Source organism: Trichechus manatus, unplaced genomic scaffold (genome assembly GCF_000243295.1).
Source record: "Trichechus manatus latirostris isolate Lorelei unplaced genomic scaffold, TriManLat1.0 scaffold00142, whole genome shotgun sequence".
NCBI classification, from domain to species: domain Eukaryota; kingdom Metazoa; phylum Chordata; class Mammalia; order Sirenia; family Trichechidae; genus Trichechus; species Trichechus manatus.
The window spans coordinates 4,512,205-4,535,274 of record NW_004444078.1 but is presented as its reverse complement, the minus strand read 5'-3'; the positions used below and the strand labels follow the sequence as shown (position 1 = coordinate 4,535,274).

Sequence of the window (23,070 nt, the reverse complement as noted above, 5' to 3'; positions counted from 1 at the left end):
TCTGCTTCGAAAAGGTCACAGCCTTGAAAACCTGCGGAGCAGTTCTACTCTGCAGACATGGAGTCATCATGAGTCAGAATCCACAGGACAGCAACTAACAACAACAACCCCCAAAGATTCTGATTATGTAACTCGGGGATCTGCATTTTTACATTATTAACCTTCCTGGGTAATTCTCTTACAAGTAGTCCAGAGAGCCCTTTTTGAGAAACATGATTCTCATTTCTTTAGTTGTGTTTTTTTCCCCCCAAAAAAAATCAATAAAAAAAACAATCAATTTAAAAAATACCATGACTTCACTATTTTGTTCCCTTCCACTTTGTGAGTTAACACATGAAAAAGATTCTATGTAATTATTTAATGTGAAACACAGACACGTATGTTTTTGTGTATACCAAAACCAAATCCAAACTCATTGCCCTTGAGCCGATTCTGACTTATAGCGACCCTGCAGGACAGAGTAGAACTGCTCCATATGGTTTGCAAGGAGCATCTGGTGGATTCAAACTACCACGGACCTTTTGGTTAGCAGCAGAGCTTGCCTTAGCTCTTAATCGCTGTGCCCCCAGGGCTCCGAGTATGTATATATATACACACACATATGTACGTATGGATAGCCCTGGTGGCACAGTGGTTAAGAGCTATGGCTGCTAACCAAAATGTCAGCAGCTCGAATCCACCAGGTGCTCCCTGGAAACGCTATGGGGCAGTTCAACTCTGTCCTGTAGGGTCGCTAGGAGTTGGAATCGACTCCATGGAACAGGTTTGGTTTGGTTATATATATAGGCATATACTTATACACATATGTATTTACATATACACATATATATATGAAGAGTAATGAATTCATGACTCTCTTTGATGTTATAATTGGCAGCATGTGAGAAGAGCAAAAAAGCTTTGGGGAAATTACATATATTTCAAGAATTTAATGATTATTCTCTATACAGAAATGTATAAAATAAAATATTCATATTTTAATTCTAATTGGTCTTCAATGTTTCATGATATTAGACTCATGTTTAGGAGGGATTATGTCTCCCCTGGGTGTTTTATTACAATGTATTGGTATATTATGAAACTTTTTGTGGGGGAGATGTGTCTGATTTTAACTAACAATCCTCAATGACTACCTTCAGGGATATTTAAAAGCTTAATAATTGTAGATCATGTTTTAATTATGTTTTATCTAGATTAGCTGTAGGTTTGATAGGTGGTATATATTAGGTATTGAGAAATAGTTTGTCTTAAAAATTCTACATGCTACATGAGTGTCAAAATTGAAGAGAAGAATGTTGAAATCATAACCAATATTAAACCATTTAAAATTTTAATATCTTAAAAAATACTATTGAGTTTTAAGTACAGTAACAAAGAAAAAAATGTTTTTAAGCTTTGAATTTACAGATAATAATTTTTAAATTGTTACTGTGTTTACTAAATTTTAACACTTGAGATCAACTTTATTCCTTTGGGTTCAATCAAATAGCTTTAATTTTCTTTCCAGTAAAAATCTGCAAGTAAAATATTCAAGAAAAGTGTAGGTTTAAACAAAAATCTTTGAATAATATGAATTGTATCAGACCATGTGATATGTTTATATTTTCATGTCATTTAAAAATAATTTAAGTTAATGACTTTTCAGTTTAATTAGGATTTAAGTGTATATTACTATCAAATCATTCTGTTATGCAAATGTTACAGTTCCAAAATGATTTAATAATATACAATGCAGTAAAGCCTTGTGTCTCACAAATGAGCATTTTCAGTTTCTTGGCAGCACAGAAGTGGAGCAGCCCAAAGGAACAGAAGTTGTAAGAGACGCTGTGAGAAAACTAAAGGTAGGGAAAACCCTCCGAGTGAACGTCTAGTATATTAATCTGGCCTAAAGGCATCAACAGATTGATGAAAATTCAGAGCATGAATAACTTTGTGGTAGGTACAGCTTCACCCTTTAAAAAATCAGCTATTAAATAAATACAGCCAGGTCAAGGAAAAATATTTAATAATAAGTATGTACACACAATCCATCCTTTTTCTGAATTTGGTACACTATTCATATTTTTCTTAGGTGTAATTTCTCATACGCAACCACAACAAAACATTAATGCCAATATTTCCTTGAAGTGTTGAAGGAAAGTTGCTTGCCTTTACTTTACTTGGACAATGTGGACTCACGCCCTAACTCAAAAAACTGGTAATGGTGTAACAATTCTCTCTAATAGTTAAGATACCCAGCAATTGAAAGTGGTTGATTCCAAGGCAGAATTTATCGGTGAAAATGTGTCTTAAAGGTGTCCTGACCGGCAAGCTCAAGATTTGTCCATGTTTACAAGTAACGATGGAGAAGTGGTGAGTTATCACTCATTTGGACTCAAAGATTAGACAAGGACATTTAATAAAAAAACCCAACCTACTCACGTCAACCAATTTCCTGAGAAAATAGTATATAAGATACCACACACAGGATGTTTTTCAAATTGCACCTAATCTCAAAGGACATGGGCTCTCGCTAAAAAGCTGCTTCAGCAAAATTATTATCAATCCTTACCTTAAGAAAAACATACATACCATTATTTTTATTTACACAAGTATTTTTCTCTATAGTTGCTCTTATTATTTTTTAAAGAGCAATGCTTTTTCTAATTGTATTTAGTTTAGAGATCATCCAATTATTCCACAATTATTCCATAATTGATACAATTATGTGCCAGGCAAGGTCATGGACATTAGAAAGTATTGATTTGCTCTGAGAATTGTATATCAGGTTTAATCTACTATTTGACTTGAGGAAAAAAATCAAGTAGGATGGCCTGTGTTCTGGGTGAAGAAATAAAGGTAAGTAATATTTTTTATCTATCCGTTTAATAGGTAAAATATTTTCTCTAATCTTTTAAATTAAATATGTTAAAAGGTTCCAGATGATCTCACTAACATTTGAGAGGGGTGGAGGGGGAAAGTAGACTAGCCCACGATTTCTTTCCACTGTTTATTAAGTAAGAGTTCAGACTTGCCCTTGTTTGGCCAGTATTCTGAAGCACAGATAGAGGATTAAAAATGCCTTACAGTTTATAAACCACATTTAAAATAGAATTCAATTTAAACAGTTTCAAAATGTTGCAAACTCTGGACCACAAGTACCACAGCCTCCACCAGCCTGAGCCCAGAAGAACTAAGTGGTGCCCGGCTACCACTACCAAACATTCTGACAGGGATCACACTAGAGGGTACTGGACAGAGGGCGAGAAAAATGTAGAACAAAATTCAAATTCACAGAAAAAAGACCAGATTTACTGTCTGACAGAGACTGGAAGAACCCTTGAGACTATTGCCCCTGGATACCCTTTTAACTCAGAACTGAAGTCACTCCCGAAGTTCACCTTTCAGCCAAAGATTAGGCAGGTCTATAAAACAAATAATAACACAACATACGTGAGGAATGTGCTTCTTAGTTCGTTATTGTATCCGAGACCAAAAGAGCAACACTTGCCCAAAAGCAGTGACAAGAAGGCAGAAAGGGACAGGAAAACTGGATTGATGAAAATGGGGAGTTGGGCTGTGGAAGGGGAGAGTATTGACACATCATGGGAATTGCAACTAATGTCACAAAACAATTTGTGTATAAACTGTTGAATGGGATACTAATTAGCTCTGTAAAGTTCCACCTAAAGCACAATAAAAAATTTTTTTTCTTAAATGCTGCAAACTCTGGGTATGAGTCCAACTTCACTACAATCTGAATGTTTTATAGGAGAACAATTGTATTTACAATTAGTGTTTCTTTATGCCTAGGAAGTTCTTTAGTCGGTAGATCCAAATCCAAAATGAAATGGATTCAATTAAATGACTAGATCAAATGAAATAAATATTTGAAATAAAATGTGTTTTCAACAATTTTTTAGTTTTATACACATTTCTGTGCGGTTTTATATATGATTCCTGTGTGGTTTCATGTTTTACAAATGGAAATGTATTCTGTTAGCAAAGGAATATTAGATACACTAAAATAAACAGTAAGTAGTATAGTTTAAAAGTGAGTGCTCAGTTGATAGTATGAGCTATTTTGCCTTTCAAAAGTGTCTTCCAGCGTATATATTTAATAAGCAATCTTTGCTGATAGCAAAAATTTTATATATGAGGAAAGTTTATCTGAGGGTGATGATTCATGAATTAATGAAAATGCATAAAAATGTATTTTCTCTATTTATATTTTGATGACTTTTCATTTGTTTGTTTTTTCCATTGTATCAGGGGTCAGAGGCTACAACTCAAAGTATTTACATTTATTTTAAAAACATAGACCCTTGCTCCTCTTTAGTTGTGTTGTAATGCAGAAATGGCCAGCAGGTGGTGCCAGTGCTCTACTTAAAAAAGAAATCTGTTTGGTTGACGACTTATGCTCACATCTCCCATTTTAATTTTCTACTTTTTTTAAAACATATGTATTCTGACTGCTTTTTTTTTATATCCACTATAGTTCAGTATTTGATTTTATTTTCCATGTAAGGTAACATTTCATTTTTATAAACCACATTTATCCAAAGCTTTTTCCAAAGCTTGCAATATTAATATATTGGCTTCTGACATTAAATGAGAGTTCAAAAATTAAGAATAATACAAGGAAAGAAAAAGTCAAATGATTGTCAATGTTGTATTTCTTCATGCTTCTATGTTGAATTATGCCTAGTTATTTTTTAAGAAAATTTTAAAACCTTTATTTATTTTATTATGTACTATTGTTCTGTCATTTTATGAAGAATTTATAGGTTATATAATTTCCTCAAATATAATAATTTTATAAGTATTAAAGTATTTATTTTCCAGCTCTTGATTTGTCAAAACAACAAATGCAGTTTTCTATTTCCTGATTATGTTTTAGTCCAAAATTTAACAAAATACCAATTTTTCCAAAATATAGTAATTTAAAAACCCTCTCAACTTCTATGTATTTAATAGTGTTGTTACTGCAATTAATTTAATTTTAGTATTGAATTATTTATTTTTATTAATATAACTAATGAAAATGTGAAAGGAGCTCAATATATTTCATTAAAAAATTATGTTTACATGTGAATGAGTATTGGTATATAGTTTTAACACTCCTCGGTTACCTTCCCAATTTCAGAGATAAATAAGGGGAAGCACACCTAGACCCCATTTAAGAGGACAGAATTCTCATTCTACTGGAGCTACAAGAAAATTAAAACCAGTTCCGACTGATGGCAACCCACTGTGTGTCAAGAGTAGAGCTATGCTCCATTGGGATATCTGTGGTGTTTCAGAAGTAGATCTCCAGGCCATTCTTCCAAGGCATCTCTGGCTAGACTAGAACCTTCAAGTTTAAGGTTAACAGCAGAGTGCCTTAACTGTACCACCTAGGGGCTCCTAAAGGAAAAATCGTTGTTGTGTGCCATCGAGTCGATTCCAACTCATGGCGACCCTATATGACATAGTAGAACTGCTCCATAGGGTTTCCTAGGCTGTAATCTTTATGGAAGCAGATAGTCAAGTCTTCTCTCCCACAGAGCAGCTGGTGGGTTTGAACTGAGGACCTTTTAGTTAGCAACCAAACACTTAACTATTGTGCCACCAGGGCTCCCAAAGGAAAATTACATGAGGTTATTTCATGGAAACATGGCCTTGGGAATTACATCCAGAAACAAAAAAAAATCCCACTGTTGTTGAGTTGATAGCAACCCTAAAGGACAGAGTAGAACTACCCCATAGGGTTTCCAAGGAGCAACTGGTGGATTCGAACTGCCAACCTTTTGGTTAGCAGCCATAGCTCTTAACCACTGTGCCGCTAGGGCCCCAGCCATCCAGCTTGTTAAATACCCACTCAGCACTTTGTCCATTCTATCTCATTCTCTCCAAATGGGATAACACTCTCTTTTGTCTTCAGAACCCAGTCATTTAATTAATAAAATATTTAGCACTCATTGTAATTATATACGTACATAGCTGATTTCCCCATATGATTATTAGTAATACTTTACATTAACAATTTAAGTCCAAAGAACCACAAAGAGCAAAACCCACTTGATAAATTATTAATTACCCTCTTAAAAGTAATCTTAGACTAATTGATCCAAGATAGTAAAATAATTAGTCTTCTCGCTTAATAATATGTATTCCATTGGTAACATAGTTAGATTTCATTTTTTTAAAAAGTTCTCTGAGAAATGGATAGAAATTGATTAGTAATAACATAACATTGAAACTCAATAAAGCTCCTCTTAAATTTTTTTAGCAGTTCTACTTACCAGTGACATAAATTTAACTAAGATCTTTATATTTCAAGTAATACTTTGTCCTTCCCTATCATTTTATGGTGATTAAGGCTTGTTTTTTATTTGCTTATTGTGTCCAGACATCCTCCAGAATTTCTACGGTTTTTGAATAAATTTTGTTGGATTATTATATTCAAATTTTAATAGTAAATCACTCCATGTAGATGACCAAGAAATGAATTCGCTGTAGCAAAAATTGAAAGAAATTTGTCAAAAAGACTCTTCAAGTATTAACATTCAAGTAGTAAGTAGGGAGAAAAAAGAATGTAATTTAAGAAAGAATGGTCAACATTTTTCAAAATGTGCATTAGAAATATTTTGGAACACAAATAAGAGTTCTACAATTAGCAAAAGGAACTTAGAGCTGGAGGGAGCATGCAGACTATAAAATACAGTAAGCTTGAGTTTAAAAAAAATTAGAGAGGCAAGAAAGAGAGTCTTAAACACTTTAAAATATAGATAGAACAAATATAACCTTAGACTTAAGAATTTTGCAGTATATGTGCAAAAATCAAGACCAGTGACCAGTATAAAACTTGATATTCATGAATATAAAACCACAAATTTTATTTTTCTTAATGAAGAAAATGCATTGTGCAATAGAGGAGATGTTATGTAATGGGAATCTGCAAAGCTAGTTTCTAGCCATAAAGGCTTACAAACTCATTTTATGTTTAAGGTGAATAATTAACTTCTCTGGTACTAATTTTTCTCATCTTTTAAACTGGGTTATTGAATTGGATGCTCTCTGAAGCTTCTTTGAGCACAATTCCTTCATCTTGATATGAAGCAAAGAGAAAGGTTTCAGAAACCCCTAGATCATATATTTTATTTTTTTCTATTTCTCTAGTTCTTTCTTTCTCTCTTCTCTTTCTGCCCTCCCCTCTCTTTCCATGTCCATCACTTCCTTCCTCTCTTCATTTCCTTTTTCCTTCCTTTCTTTTCTTCTTCTCTCCTCCTTCCCTTTCTCCCTCGCTTCCTTCCCCTTCCCTCCCGCTCATTCTCTTTCCCTCCTTCTCCCTCTTTCTCCCTCCTCTCCCTCCTTCCTTTTCCCTCCCTCCCTTTTTCTTTCTTCCCTTCTTTTTTCATGACAGAAAGGAAATAACTGAGCAGATAAGCTTAATATTAGTGGCTGTTTTGTGGTAGACTTTTTGAAAGCTGAAAGGTTCCACAATTCTTGTCAGAGGTTACAGCCGTGGCTGTGTCCAGATGTGGAAGAGGCCTCAACAGCTGTTGCTCACTGTCTGCTCTGGGAATAGCAGCATCTAGGAAGCAAGCACAGAATGCTTCTGCAGTCAAAGAGGGAGCTGGTTTCTTCAGATGCTTTCACATAGATGGAGAGCAGCTGATTTATTTTATAAACATTCTTATGATAAAATACGCAAATTGTTTTAATTATGCAATACAGAAAGAGATTATGAAGGAAAAAGAAACACAATTAATCCACATTCTTTGGGAAAAGAACTGAGATAATTTTAAAAGATCTGCATTGAAGCAAAACAAGTTTCTTAAAGACAAAAAAGAAAATTTTCTGGCACAAGTTAGTCAAATTTACATGCAGAATGTAAGACTGCTGGTTAAAAAAAAAAAGCTGCTTACATTCATAGAACAACAGCACAGACATCAAGCTGAAAAATTATACCACCCAAACTGAAATCGAGGCAGGCATTTCAAGGCATTCATATATACGTTGATTATATTCGCCTCCATAGTAGCCCAAAGCCGTGAGAACAGAAATGAGCTTTTAACTACTCTCTGCTACAGGACTGAACTATGCTGTGTGTATTCACATCTGTCCTCAATTAGAGTGAAATGCACAATGCAAATAAATATGACTGAAACCCCACCCTGCCTGACATGCAATCAGTTTCTAGCCAAGTTAGGATGATCCATATGCTGAAAAAATACTATACTAGGAAATAATTTTTGAAGTCCTAGAAGAGGGTTGAGAAAAACTGTGGGTTTTTTTCCAATAGTTTTCTTCCCATTTATTTCAAAGAAAGCTAGATTAGGGAGGAGAGAAGGTAGGGGAGGGAAGAGACAAGGAAAGTAGGGAGAGAGTATGGTTGCCAGATAAGATAAAATCAGAACAACCAGTTAACTCTGAATCTCAGATCAACAATGACTTTTTTAGTGTAAGTAAATCCCAAATATTGCATGAAACATACTAAGTTTATATATAATATATACATATATGTTATATATGTTACATATGTGTGTATACATATGTAAACAACTATATACATTTTAGTAGGAATATGTATATAAAACTTATTTAAAATATTTGTTGTTTAATACTCAAATTTGTCTGGGCTCTTGTAACTCCCACACCCCCCGCCAAAAATCTGGCAGTGCTAAAAGAGAGGAAGAAAGTAAATGCATGAGTATTCTGATTTTCTTTTTGATTTTATAATGGAACCTAACAAGCATTTACATACATTTGCTATTTTATTGAGACAGTATAATAAATACTACCATGAAAACATTGAAAAATGTTTGTTTTTCAGATACTATATTTACAATTCTAGACTGAGTCTAGGTTTATGTGTGAGACTTTTAGCTGGAATAATTACTTCAACTCTTATCCTTAATTCGAATATGTCAGCTTGTCTCTCTCCATTCATCGATCTGGTTGGATAGCAGAGTGATCCATACTGGGTAAATACCTGGAAATGGCAAAGATGGCTGGTTCTCTAAGGGGATTAAAAGTAAAAGATCCACAGAAAAATAAATTGATCCCTCCTAATCTTCCCACAGAGTTTTCAGTTTTCTCAAGTGTTTGTGTAAATATGATTTGTTTTTCAATGTCATAAAAAAGTGTATTAAAAATCACATTTTTAAAAACTTAATGAAAATCATTGATTACTATGGTTGTAGATTGCTGGAACTTCTAAATATTTGTGGGGTTACAGTTTATACCAAACCAAAACCAAACTCACTGCCATCCAGTCCATTCTGACTCACAGCGACCCTATAGGACAGAGTAGAACTTCCCCATAGGGTTTCCAAGGCTGTGATCTTTGCTGAAGCGGACTGTGACATCTTTCTCCCACTGAGCAGCTGGCAAGTTAGAATCATGGACCTTTTGGTTAGCAGTTAAGCATTTTAACCATTGTGCCAACAGAACTCAAAATACTTTATAATGGGTAATAATTTACATAATAAAAAAATCCAACACTGAATGCAAACCTTCAAATGTGTATCTTTGTTCATTATAGAAACAGAATTATAACTATGTGAATCCTTTTTCATTTGCAGTTTGCCAGACATATTAAGAAATCTGAAGGCCAGAAAATTCCTAAAGTTGAGTTGCAGATATCAATTTATGGAGTAAAAATTCTAGAACCTAAAACGAAGGTAAGATAATTTTAACTTCTCCAAATTGGTCTTACTTTTGAATGTCAGAAGCACTCTGGTCTTTAGTTGCAGTTATATTTCTATTTTAATGAATATTTAAAATTTCTTACCAACTAGAACTATTTAGTTCTCAGTTAATGACAATTTGAAATTCTGTAAGATTTTTAGGCAGAAAAACAACCTTTTGGGACTGTTTTCTGTGTGGTTTGTTTTTCAACCTGTAATTGGGTTGTATAGTTTGTATTAAGTGTATTCAGTAGTTTGTGGATTTGTATTTTGGAATTTTTCTTCATGTTAAAGAGATCCATACAGTGTGGTTCACTGAGTAGGAAAGAAGACAAAAGCTATATTTTGTTTATTCAGATGTTCTGAACCTCCCCTTATTGTCTATAGATATAACCAGTGTAAACCTAAGGTTTGTATTGAAGAAACTTTGTCCCCTACAAATCCAGTAAAAATATTTTAAAATACAACCTACTTTGGATTCAAATTCATTAATATGTACTTTGTTCACAAATGCCTGAGAATTATTCTTCGGTGATTTAGTAAAGATCATGATAGTTTGGAAAAATTGGTTAACATTCGACCCCAAATAATTTACAGATAGATATTGTCAGTGCTTTCCTCTAATACTGTAGCATATTTAGTAATTACTATATTTGGAAAGCCCAAGGAAACGCTGGGCCTTCTGTAAATAGATTATGGAAGTCTTTTCCAGAGGTCTGCAACTTTGCACTAGTCCAGCATGGGCCATTGATACCTTCATCTACGTGAATAACAATCCCGGCAATGTCTTGCTGTTTAAAGTGTGGTCTGTGGACCAGCAACATCAATATTACCTGGGAGCTTGTTAAAATTGTCAAAACTTAGGTCCCATTCTAGACCTACTGAAAGTGAATCATCAGCTGAAAAAGAATCCCTGTGATTCATATGCAGATTAAAGTTTGAGCATTCTGGTGTATTGCACATTCTGGTGGCTATATGTAGTGGCCCTCATTTTCAAATTATAGTCCTAGGAACACCTAGATTTAAAAATACCTGAGGCATTTGTAAAAATAAGTTCTGAGACCCCGTCTTAGACAACGCGATCAGAATTTCTGAATGTGGGACTTTTACATTTTTAATCTGTTTGAGAACAAGTGGAATATGGAGTGGAGGCCCCCGTAGTTACTGTTCAATTCCAAGTTAAAGAACATAGCAATCTTTCACATTTCTCAAGCCATGAATTTAAGACCTCCCACAACAATCCTGCCTAATTTCCTCCTATTCTCCACCCTTGATATTAAATAACAAAAAAGTGGAGACTTTACTTTGGTTTTGGCTATCCAACAATATACTGCTGCGGTGGCTGAAAACAGACAAAGGAAGTAATGAAAGGTGATTCAAGCATATAATAGGATACATGTAGTTTGCTGCGTAACAAGGCAGTTGAAAGTGAAGCACTATCTTCTGAACATTGGTTGGCTCAGATGAATTTATTAGGTAAATGTTAGCTACAAAAGAACAATAGGCTGGGGAAGCAATAAATTACAAAGTGACAGTGAATTAGAAAGCCATCAAAGTGTAGTCTAACCATATACAATCTCAGAGAAAATAATTCTAGTCCAGTATTTCCTTTTCTAAAAAATAGATACATATATTGGCAACTGTCTAGCCAGAACAAATAATTTGTAAATCATGTTTGTTGCAAGTTTTCTTCTGAACCATATAAATTTGGTAACTTTCTGTAACAGTTGTGGGGTGTGTGTGTGTGTGTGTGTGTGTGTGTGTGTGTGTGAAGAAAGACAGATCATGCAAATGCAAATATGGCACCAAAAAAAAAAAAAACCATTACCATTGAATCCATTCCGACCCTATAGGACAGAGTAGAACAGCCCTATAAGCTTTCCAAGGAGCAGCTGGTGGATTTGAACTGCAAACCTTTTGGTTAGCAGCCAAGCTCTTAACTACTTCACCACCAAGGCTCCAAATATGGTACACTGAAATTTACAAATTGTTGGATGAAAAGTATATGAGTATGCATTGCAACTTTTTCTTTAACCTAATTTATTGTTCCTTGCATGATTCCATCAGGTCTTTTCAGTGAGACTCTTTCCTCCAATGAGAGAGATGTGAAAAGTTTCTTTCAAGCTTGCCATTACCCAGTTAGGTTATCATATCGGTGTGCCTTTTCTCCCTGTTAGTTCATTTATTATCATTATCTTTTAATCAAAGATTGTCTTTATTCTGGAGGTACATGTTTTTATTATGTCAGATTTTAAAACTCCTTGAAATTTGCTTTTTTATCCACTGTGTCTGTTCGTTCCCCCCCCCCAAGTCTGTATTGAAATTAGTGCATTTTTAAAGTTTGCAAAGACAAAGTTGAAAGCAAAATTGGCCTTGTGTTTAATTTTTTTTTTTAATGAAAAGTCAGCCCCTATAATAATTCACGCTTTTGATCATTGGTATTTTGTGAGAATTAGATTTTACATAACGTGGTTCTTAATGAGTTTCGGTAGAAGAGGAGGTGTTACACATTTTAGCATGCCGGATTCATTCATCAGTATCCTTACCAGGCCAAGCAAAAAATTCAAACGTTTTAGTAAATACGATTTGTACTTTTTATCTTTACAGTATAATTACTGATAAGATCATTATTTTAGATCTTATATTTTGTATGATTATTACATTTTACAATTCATCTGATACTGTTGTTGCTGTCAGTTGCCCTTGAGTTGATTCCTTCTCATGGCGACTCCATATGTGCAGAGTAGAGCTGCCCTTTAGGGATTTCTTTTATTATACTTGCCATTAATTGATATTATTTGTATGTAATCATAACATGATATTGCTTTAAGATGTACCATTGTTCTGTTGCTTGAAAGTAAAGCATTTACTGTATGGAGATTCCTAGTATGTTTTAGTTTGCCATAAGAGGCTGAATCGGAATTGACTCAATGGCAATGGGGTATAAGAGGCTAAACTTAATATTCTTTAAGGTTATATATAGGTATCTGATTTGCTTATAGAATCTTGCCTTCTATGTGGACACGTCACAGATGAATTTAAATTTAATAAAATAAATGCCTATGATAATCCTTGTGTGGTTTTTAATACTTACTCTTTAAAGTCTCTAAATATTTTGTTGTTGTTGTGTGCTGTAGAGTTGATTCCTACTCTTAGTGACCCTATATCACAGAGTAGAGCTGCCTCATAGGGTTTCCTAGGCTGTAAGCTTTTTGGGAGGAGCCTTAGTGGTACCATGGTTAAGCGCACAGCTGCTAACTGAAACGTTGGTGGTTCGAACTCACCAGCAGCTCCAAGGGAGAAAAAACTTGGCCATCTGCTACCATAAAGATTATAGACTAGAAAACTCTATGGGGGCCGTTCTGTTCTGTCACATGGGGTTACTTTAAGTCAGAATTGTGTTGATGGCACCTAACAACACAATAACAATCTTTATGGGAGCAGATTGCCAGATCTTTTCTCCCACAGACCCTCTGGATGGGTTGGAGCCACCCTGACTTTTTAGTTAACAGCTGGGCATTTAACCATGGTGCCACGAGGGTTGTTTTCTAAAGACTTTACTCTTACCTTTTTTAAGCTCACCTAAGAAATGATGCTATGGAGACTGCTTATTTACACATATAATTTATATCCTCATTTTAGTAAAGTACAAAGGGAAGCATGTTTAATTTCTTTTGTCCTGGAGTCAAAATCTTACAAAAAACATTTGAATTTAAAATGTGGGAATTGATGGAAGCATGGGATGTTATTGTATTGCTTTTTAATATGTTTTGTTTGTTTCTGGTTTTTTGCCTTTTTTACATTTCCTCCAGTTTTAGAAAGATTGAGTAATATTAGACCACATTATTATTAATTTTCTCTTTCTATTACTATGCAAATTTAAAAATTAAAATAAAAAGAATCTAACTTTATTTTGGCATTTATCCAAAGGATATTTTTTGATTTTGTTTTCTTTATGATATAACCTAAAATAAGACTTTGTGGAGAGACAGTCAGCCAGCCTCCCTTGGATGCAAGTATAGTTGCTCCCATCTCCAATCTTCTACAACACGCACTAAGTAATTGGTGACTTGCGGTTCTGATTGATATTCCTAGTATTATAATGCATCTGAGAGAAGGACATTCATAATTATAATGGAAAAATATATGTTTTATTCTACTAATTTAATCACTCATAATTGACTAATGAAAATATTGATTTGTTTTCCATTTCCAACATATTTCAGAAAATTGTGGAGAATGAATGGTTAATATGGATATGAGTGTCAAATGCTCAATCTTTTGACTAAATAATTATAGAGAGAGAGAGCCCTGGTTGCAGAGTAGTTAAGCACTTGGCTATTAACCAAAGGAATGGTGCTTCAAACCCACCAGCAGCCCAACAGGAGAAAGATGTGACTGTGACGATCTGCTTTTGTAAAAATTACAGCCTCGGAAACCCTAGAGGGCAGTTCAACTTTGTCCAGTAGACTCACTATGAGTCAAAATCTACTCGATGGCAATGGATACATATTTTTTCAAATTACATGAATGTGTGTGTTTAATCTCTTTGCAGTATTTGTCTTTGTATTAATTAGCAGGGTTGATTCAGTGTTTTCAAGACTGGATGAAGATGCGTAGAGCTATTTAATAAGAAAACTGGGGACATTATGTGCAGATGAGGCTGTGTTATAAACTGTAATGCAGTGAGATAAAAAGTGTTCTGATTGAAAAGAGTTTGAATCCTAACTCTGCTAATTATATAACCTGGTGGAAATACCTTAATCTATCTTGGTTTCAATAGTGTCTTACGGAAAATTGAAGGGTTTAAAGTAATGATTTCTGAAGATTCTTTGCAGCTCTGAAAGTCTGTGAATCTCTGATTCCCTTGAATTGTGCTTGTGATTTTCTAAGTGCTATTGAAATGAATGGAGCTCTGGTGGCATAGTGGCGAAGCATTTGGCTGCTAACCAAAAGGTCAGCAGTTCAAATCCACCAGCTGCTCTTTGGAAACCCTATGGGGCAGTTTTACTCTCTCCTATAGGGTCACTGTGAGTCAGAATCGACTCAACGGCAATTTTTTTTGTTTGTTTGTTGTTCTTAATTGAAATGAATATCTTACTTTAATCCTGAGTCAGGAGGCTCATCTCCCTTACATATTGTTTAAGTTTGGGGTGTACGTATCATACAACAAGTATGATAGATAATTGTTCCATTTGTAAAGTCTTAAGTTGTATGTTACTAACACAAGCTGGTGTTTCAGAAAATGGAAAAAAAAAATTTCTCATCAACTATCTTTATTTCCATGTGTGTTCATAGGAAGTCCAGCACAATTGCCAGCTTCACAGAATATCATTTTGTGCAGATGATAAAACTGACAAGAGGATATTCACTTTCATATGCAAAGATTCTGAGTCAAATAAACATTTGTGTTATGTATTTGACAGCGAAAAGTGTGTAAGTATGCCAGATGTTTTAGGGTAGTTTGTTCTGTTTTACAAGCCAGGAATTGCTTTGTTTCCGGCATTAGGAAAAGTATTTGGAAATGAATAAGGCCTGCAAATACTTAACTCCACTAATAGATTCATTCTGTCATGAGAATATGCTTCAGGATTTCATCCTTAACTAAATTCTCATGTTCATGGACATGAGCTTGCATGCAGATTTCTTTTCTTAGAATGTCATGCTGACTTATGTTACACAGTCATTTCTCTTATGATCATTTAAATTGTTTGTACTTTAATCTCAGAGATGATTTATTAATATACATATAATGCAAAGAGCAGTGGTGAACCAAAGTTTTTTGTTGTCTATTTTTGGAATATGATAGATTTGATGAACATATTCTAAGCCCCAGGAAATAAAAACTATATGGCACTTTAAAAAATACCTTCAACACTTTGAAAGTTTGGTTCCTGATTTTCATTATGCAGAAAATTTAATATAATGGAAGGTAATAAAATTGTGTGTGTGTGTGTGTGTGTGCTGGCTTGTGAATGTAATCTAATATTCTTAGCAAATAACAGTTAGGAATTCCTAAATTCAGTTCTGCAACTGTTCTTTTATAATCTGGAATTTTAAGGAAAATCCTGTGCCTTGATTACAAATGTAAACTAATGCTAATACTGATCTAGTCCGAGTTCCTGTTATAAAACATAAGTTATAGATTCCAAGCACACATTACAGACATTGATGGCTTTAATGAAGGAAAAACATGTAATCTCAACATTATTGGCTTAGACTGGAAATAGAACTTAATTCATTTATTTGCTATTTTTTTTTTTTTACTGTCAAAAATGGCAAAGGACTAATATTATTATACTATCCTGGGTGGTACACATGTTTAAATGCTCAACTACTAGCTGAAAGGTCGACTGTTTGAACCCACACACAGGCACCTCGGAAGACAGGCCAAGGGATCCGCTTCCAAAAGATCACAGCCTTGAAAACCCTATGGAGCAGTTCTACTCTGCACACATGGGGTCTCCATGAGTCAGAACTGACTCAATGACAACTAACAACAACAACAGTTTTTAATTTTTTTCTCAGATTTCAGTGTGTGAGCTCCTTGAGGACAACGACCTTTTCATTGGTCCACATAACTCCTACACTGGGTGGACAATAGATGCTCAATAAAAAAAAAAATCAGTAAAAAAATTTACAAAAAGTAGAGCAAGTCATTATCTGTACCTTTTACACTGGGTTGTTGTTGTTGTTAGCTGCCATCAGGTCGATCCCCAACATATGGCAACTTCGTGCATAATGGAACGTAATGCTGCCCAGTCCTGCTCCATTCCCAGGATCGGTTGCAGATTGAAAGGTTGTGATGTTTTCATTGGCTGATTTTTGGATGAAGATCACCAGACTTTTCTTCCTTTTCCATCTTACTCTGGGAACTCCCCTGAAATCTGTTCAGCATTGTAGCAACACACAAGCCTCCACTGACAGACAGGTGGTGGTTATACACGAGGTGCGCTGGCTGGGAATTGAACACAGGTCTCTCACATGGAAGGTGAGAATTCTACCACCGAACACCAATCTTGGAAACTATATTGCTCTGCAAAGAGAAAATGAATGTTAGTTGCTAAGCTGGTTGGGGTCAAATACTGAGACTTTGATGAAAATTATCAAACTGCTCATCAGAAAAACCTGCTTGCTCATATATAAACAATACTTTGTGCACAATAAGACATTTTATGTGAATCTCAAGTTGGTTTTGAAATTTGTCCTGTTGAATTAATGCATTATACTTGCATGTTTCAAGTGCTTCTTAATCATGATTGCTTGAAAATGTTTTTCTCTCTTTGACTGAAAAGCTGAAAATTGTTATTTGTTGAATATTTTCTATGTGGAGCCCTGGTAGCACAGTGGTTAAGAGCTACAGCCGCTAACCAAAAGGTCAGCAGTTTGAATCCACCAGCCACTCCTTGGAAACTATGGGGCTGTTCTACTCTGCCCTATAGGTTCACTATGACTTGGAATTGACCTGATGGCAACGGGTTTGATTTTTAGTTACGATAAAATAAGAGCCCTGGTGATGCAGTGGTTAAGAACTTGAGTGCTAACCAAAAGTTCAACAGTTCAGATCCACCAGCCACTCTTTGGAAACCCTATGGGGCAGTTCTATTCTGTCCTATAGGGTCACTATGAGCCAAAATCAACTCAAAAATAACCTTTTACACTTGTGTCAAGCAGTAAACTCAGTTGTCCTGCTTTCTTGCCTCACAAGTAGAAATAGACTTTCTTGGAGCTCTTTGAAATGTACATGACCAGAGTCCATTATTAATGCTAGCTTTCTTATAGATTTGTGCCACTTGTTTTATCTTTCTTTACTTGACTCCCATCCAAATTCGTTGCATGATAATGCACCTGAAAGACCAAGAATCCTATAAGGATACAAACTAGGTATACTGTTCAAAGCCTATTCAAAGCCAGTCTGTGCAGTTAGTGGAGAAAAGCCAGAAGAACAGATCAGTAAAAGAGAAAGTGTTGATTTGTTCAATCTATTTTTCAAATAGAGTGATAATGTGGCTCTACTCTGTCCTATAGGGTTGATGTGAGTTGGAATCAACTCAATGGCATCGGAGTTTGTTTTTTTTTTGGGGGGGTGGGGGTTGGTATATTCTAGAACACTTCATTGTGCTCATGTGGAACCTTATACGGTTCAAGAGGCAGTCGTTAGAACTGAACAAGTGGATACTGTGCAGTTTAAAATCAGAAAAGGTGCATAGAAGAGTTGTATTCTTTCACCTTATTTATTCAATCTGTATGCTGAACAAATAATCCAAGAAACTGGACTATATGAAGAAGAGCCCAAGCATCAGGATTGGGGGAAGACTCGTTAACAACCTGCAATATGCAGGTTACACAACCTTGTTTGCTGAAAGTGAAGATGGCTTGAAACACTTACTGATGAAGGTATGGATTCACTAATGCCTTCGGTATAGACTACACCTCAGTGCAAAGAAAGTGAAAATTCTCACAACTGGGCAAATAAACATCAACGTAATAAATGGTAAAGAAATTGAAGTTGTCAAGAATTTCATTCTACTTGGATCAACAATCAATGACATAAAAGCAACATTCAAGAAATTAAATGATGTATTGCGTTGGGCAAATCTGTGGCAAAAGGCCTCTTTAAAAATCTTAAAAAGCAAAGATGTCACTTTGATGACTAAGATGCACCTGACCCAAGCCATGGTATTATCAGTCACCTCATATGCATGTGAAAGCTGGACAATGAAAAGGAAAACCAGAGGAGAACTGACACATTTGAATTGTGGTTGTGGTGAAGAGTATTGAATATACCATGGACTGCTGGAAAAATGAATAAATCAGTCTTGGAGGAAGTTCATCCTGAATGCTCTTTAGAAGCGAGGATACTGAGACTTCATCTTGATTACTTTGGACATGTCATCAGTTAAAACCAATTGCTAGAAAAGGGCATCATGTTTGGTAAAGTAGAGAGTTAGCAAAAAAAGAGGAAACCCTCAATGAGTTGGATTAACATAATAGCTGCAACAATGGCTCAAACATACCAAAGATTGTGAGGATGGTGTAGGAACCAGCCAATGTTTTGTTCTGTCATACACAAGGTCACCATGAGTTGAAGCTGACTTCACAGCAACTAATAACAAGTACATATCCCTGGCTATCTGTATAACTTGGTGAGTGTTATCTACCCACATGCAACAAAATGTGTTAACAAGCGCACAGACCCCTCCTTCAACAGCCAATAAGTAATCTAGGACTTGTGGTTATCTAATACAATGCCTCCTGAAGTATGACGGGATTCAGCCTAGAATTCCAGACCTTGGGTCATTTGCTTAATTTGTGTGCATGACTTCCTAAACATGGCTGCACTTCTTTTTAATTTCATGTTGTACTGCACATGGATTGTTCCTATTGCCACCAAAATTAGTGATCTTAAGGCTTTCACTACCAGAAAAACTATTGGAAAATCTTGTGGCAATAGAGAGTTGCAGCTAGCCTGGTTTGTGGAGTCAAGTTCTTGAAGGGCTCTGCTGCTGAGTAAAAATCTATTGGAATTTTGAACCAAACCCAAATGCAAGAAATATTGTCCAGGGTCACACGAAGGAAGGCTTGTGATAGGGGAAGTCATTTGATTCCCTTACAGACCCACCAGGCTCCCTCTGTTGCCTGTATTCTCTGTGCTCCTATGAAGGTAAGTTTGTGTGCCTTAGTGCAATTCCAGATGGTGTTAATAGGAGTATATGATGTTATAGTCAAACAAGAGCTTGCCTGTTATCCACCTTGAATTCAATACCAGTGTCAACTAAATTGGTTATGGGCTCAGCCTACCATTGCCCACAAATTTGTGAGGTTAGCTTTTGGATATTTTTGTTGGATGTTGAGGACTGAGGGAATAGGATCATCTTGGTAAGTAAGTTTTATGGGGGAGGCTTGGCCAGATGTGATAGTTAAGGTTGTGTGTCAACTTGGCTGGGCCATGATTCTTAGCGCTTCTATCTGATCACTCTCATGATGGAATATGCTGTGAGTAGCCAATCAGTGGAAAAGGAGTTTCCTTGGGGGTGTGGCCTGCATCTGAATACAAGCAGACGTCCTGGCTTTTTGCTCGCTCTGGATTCTGCGGCTGCCTCCTGTTCATCTGACCTCTGGCTCTTGGGACTTGAGCTATCAGCTTATCTGCCAATCCTGGTATTCATCGATCTTCACAGCCTGTGAGTGGAGTCCTGCTTTCCAACCTGCCAATCTTGACTTCGCCAGCCCCTGCGACTATGTGAATCAGGAGAAGCCTCTATCCTAATCCACGGATTTGGGACATTCCAGCCTCTACAATTGCATGAGCTATTTCTTTGATATAAATCTCTCTCTATATATATTTATCCGCTTTACTGGTTTTGCTTCTCTAGAGAACCCAGCCTAAGACACCAGGGGAGAAGTATTGTCTTAGTTATCTAGTGCTGCTATAACAGAAATACTACAAGTAGATGGCTTTAACAAGCAGAGATGTATTCTCTCATAATCTAAGAGGTTGGAAGTCCGAATTCAGGGTGCCAGCTCTAGGGGAAGACTTTCTCTTTCTGTTGGCTCTGGGGGAAGGTCCTTGTCATCAATCTTCCCCTGGTCTAGGAGAGTCTCAGTGCAGGGACCCCAGATCTAAAGACGTACTCCCTTCCTGGTTCTTTATTCTTGGTAGCATGAGGTCCCCCTCCTCTCTGCTTGATTCTCTCTTTTATATCTCAAAAGGGGTTAACTCAAGATACAACCTCATCCTATAGATTGAGTCCTGCTTCATCAACGTAACTGCCTGAAATCCTGCCTCGTTAACATCATAGAAGTTAGGCTTTATAACACATAGTATAATCACATCAGATCACAAAATGGTGGACAACCACATAATACTGTGAATCATGGCCTAATGAAGTTGACACACATTTTGCGGGGACACAGTCCAATCCACAGCAAGTATTAATTTATGTGTACTATGATCAGGTTGACAGAAGCAAACTTAGAATGAGGTTGGAATTTGCTATCTTACATATTGCAGTGGCTAAGGCTATATGCATGTTTGGTTTTGTGGACAGTTGTATGTCCCTTCTTGTTTGGATTGGTGTGCATTTATGACTGAGTTCCCTGCCAGTAACATCTGTGTTTCTGTAAGTGTAGAATAGATTTTGTAGATTTTCTTGGTGGTTTGATGAAAATTGTCAGTTTAGCTGTGCACGAAATTAGGTCCTGAATTATGGAACATTCATATCTAGGGTCCTCATGGTTAGGCCAAGTTATTTCAAAAATAGAATTTTGGCCCATTTCTCCTTGTTCATAACAGCATTGCAGTGTTTCAGTGGGGAACACCTGCTCAATCATTTCTGCTCTAGGAGAAACTTTTCTGGGGCAACAACTTTTCTGCTTTAATATTCACAAGGGTGGCCCCTTGGGAGGTGGCAGTGTGACTACACCAATTAACTTCTTCTCAGATTAACTTCTTTGGGGATCTCTGAGAGTCTTTTTTTCTATTTCTGATAATAAGAGACTGATTTTTGAGATGCACCCTTGTGGCACAATGGTTAAGTGTTTGACTGTGAACCAAAAGGTAAGCAGTTTGAATCAAACAGCCACTCACTGGAAACTTCATGGGGCAGTTCTACTCTGTCCTGTAAGGTCGCTAGGAGTTGGAATCGACTCAACAGCAACAGGTTTGGGTTTTTGTTTTTGTTTTTCCTTTTATGTTTGAGGATTTATCAAAGGACTCCCCAAAAGATATTACTGGGGGTCAGTCTTTCTCAAATACTTCCAAAATCCTTATTAATGCTGGGTTTTGTAAGTCTATAAATTTTAAATTTTGTAATAAGTGTAAGCAAGTAGTTACCAATTAAGGTGGAAAAACTCCTATGCAGAGAGTGGTTAGATTTCTCCATAGTAAATATGTTTTTGTGAGAATTGTCGTTGCTAACACAAAGAGCTACAATTGTTTATTGTGGGCAGCCAGCATTGCAATTGTTGTAGAGCCCACTTCCTTTTAGTATTATGTAAAACTACAGTTTTTATTGTGAAAAGGTTAGGTTTGGGAAAATTCCTAAGCTTGTTTTAATCCTTGACTTTTTTAAAAAAATTATTTATTTTTTATTGTACTTCAGCTGAAGGTTTACAGAACAAATAGTTTTTCAATTAACAGTTAGTACACATTGTTTTATGACAATGGTTAACAACCCACGACATGTGAACACTGTCCCTTCTCAACCGTGGCTTCCCTATTACCAGCTTTCCTGTCCCCTTGTGCCTTCAGCTCCTTGTCCCTGGACTGTTGTGCCCCATTAGTCTCGTTTTCTTTTATGGGGCTGTCTAATCTTTTGCTGAACGGTGAAATTTGGAAGTGACTTCATTACTGAGCTAAAAGAGTGCCCAGGGGCCATACTCTGTGGTTTCTCCAGTTTCTGTCAGGCCAGGAAGTCTGGTCTTTTTTTGTGAGCTAGAGTTTTGTTCTACATCCTTCTCCAGCTTTGTCCAGAACCCTCTGTTGTGATCTCGGTCATAATAGTGAGTGATGGTAGCCAGGCACCATCTGGTTGTACTGGACTCAGTTTGGTGGAGGCCACGGTAGTTCTGGTCCATTAGTCCTTTGTACTAATCTTTCCCTTGTATCTTGTTTTCTTCGTTCTCCCTTGCCCCCGAAGGGGTGAGATCAGAGAAGTATCTTAGATGGCTGCTCACAGGCTTTTAAGACCCCAGATTGGACTCACTAAGGTAGAATGTAGAACATTTTCTTTATAAACTGTGTTATGCCAATTGAGCTAGATGTTCCCTGCGACCACGGTACCCACAGCCCTCCACCCAGCAATTCGGTCCCCCAGCGAGTTTGGATATGTCTATGGAGCTTCCATGACTTTCCTTGTATAAGTTGTGCTGGTTTCCCCAGTATTGTGTACTGTCTTACCCTTCACCAAAGTTACCACTTATCTATTGTCTATTAGTTCCCTCTAATCCCTCGTAACAAAGATTGTTTCTTTTTGTGTGTAAACTTTTTCATGAGTTTTTACAGTAGAGGTCTCATACAATATTTGTCCTTTTGTGATTGACCTATTTCACTCAGCATAATGTTCTCCAGTTTCATCCATGTTATGACATGCTTCACAGATTCATCATTGTTCTTTATTGTTGCATAATACTCCATTGTGTGTATGTACCATAGTTTGTTTATCCATTCATCTGTTGATGGGCATCTAGGTTGTTTAAATCTTTTTGCTGTTGTGAACAATGCTGCAATAAACATGGATGTGCATATGTCTATTCGTGTGACAGCTCTTATTTCTCTAGGATATATTCCTAGGAGTGGGATTGCTGGATCATATGGCATTTCTATTTCTAGCTTTCTAAGGAAATGCCATATAATTTTCCAAAATGGTTGTATCATTTTGCATTCCTACTAGCAATGCATAACAGTTCCGATCTC

General features: G+C 36.1%; 1 protein-coding gene across 3 annotated transcripts in view; it reads left to right on the top strand.

The window, feature by feature from the left end:
* Positions 1-23,070, top strand: part of GULP1 (GULP PTB domain containing engulfment adaptor 1) — a 134,415-nt gene that overhangs the window by 46,410 nt on the left and 64,935 nt on the right. For 2 of the 3 annotated variants that reach the window (XM_004385592.1, XM_004385593.1), the window contains exons 3-5: positions 1,770-1,841; positions 9,549-9,647; positions 14,952-15,089. The exons of the other annotated variant lie outside the window; for it this stretch is intronic. In XM_004385592.1, the coding sequence (XP_004385649.1) occupies positions 1,770-1,841; positions 9,549-9,647; positions 14,952-15,089 (309 nt within the window). The remainder of the gene's footprint in view (positions 1-1,769; positions 1,842-9,548; positions 9,648-14,951; positions 15,090-23,070) is intronic. 3 annotated transcript variants of the gene reach the window in all.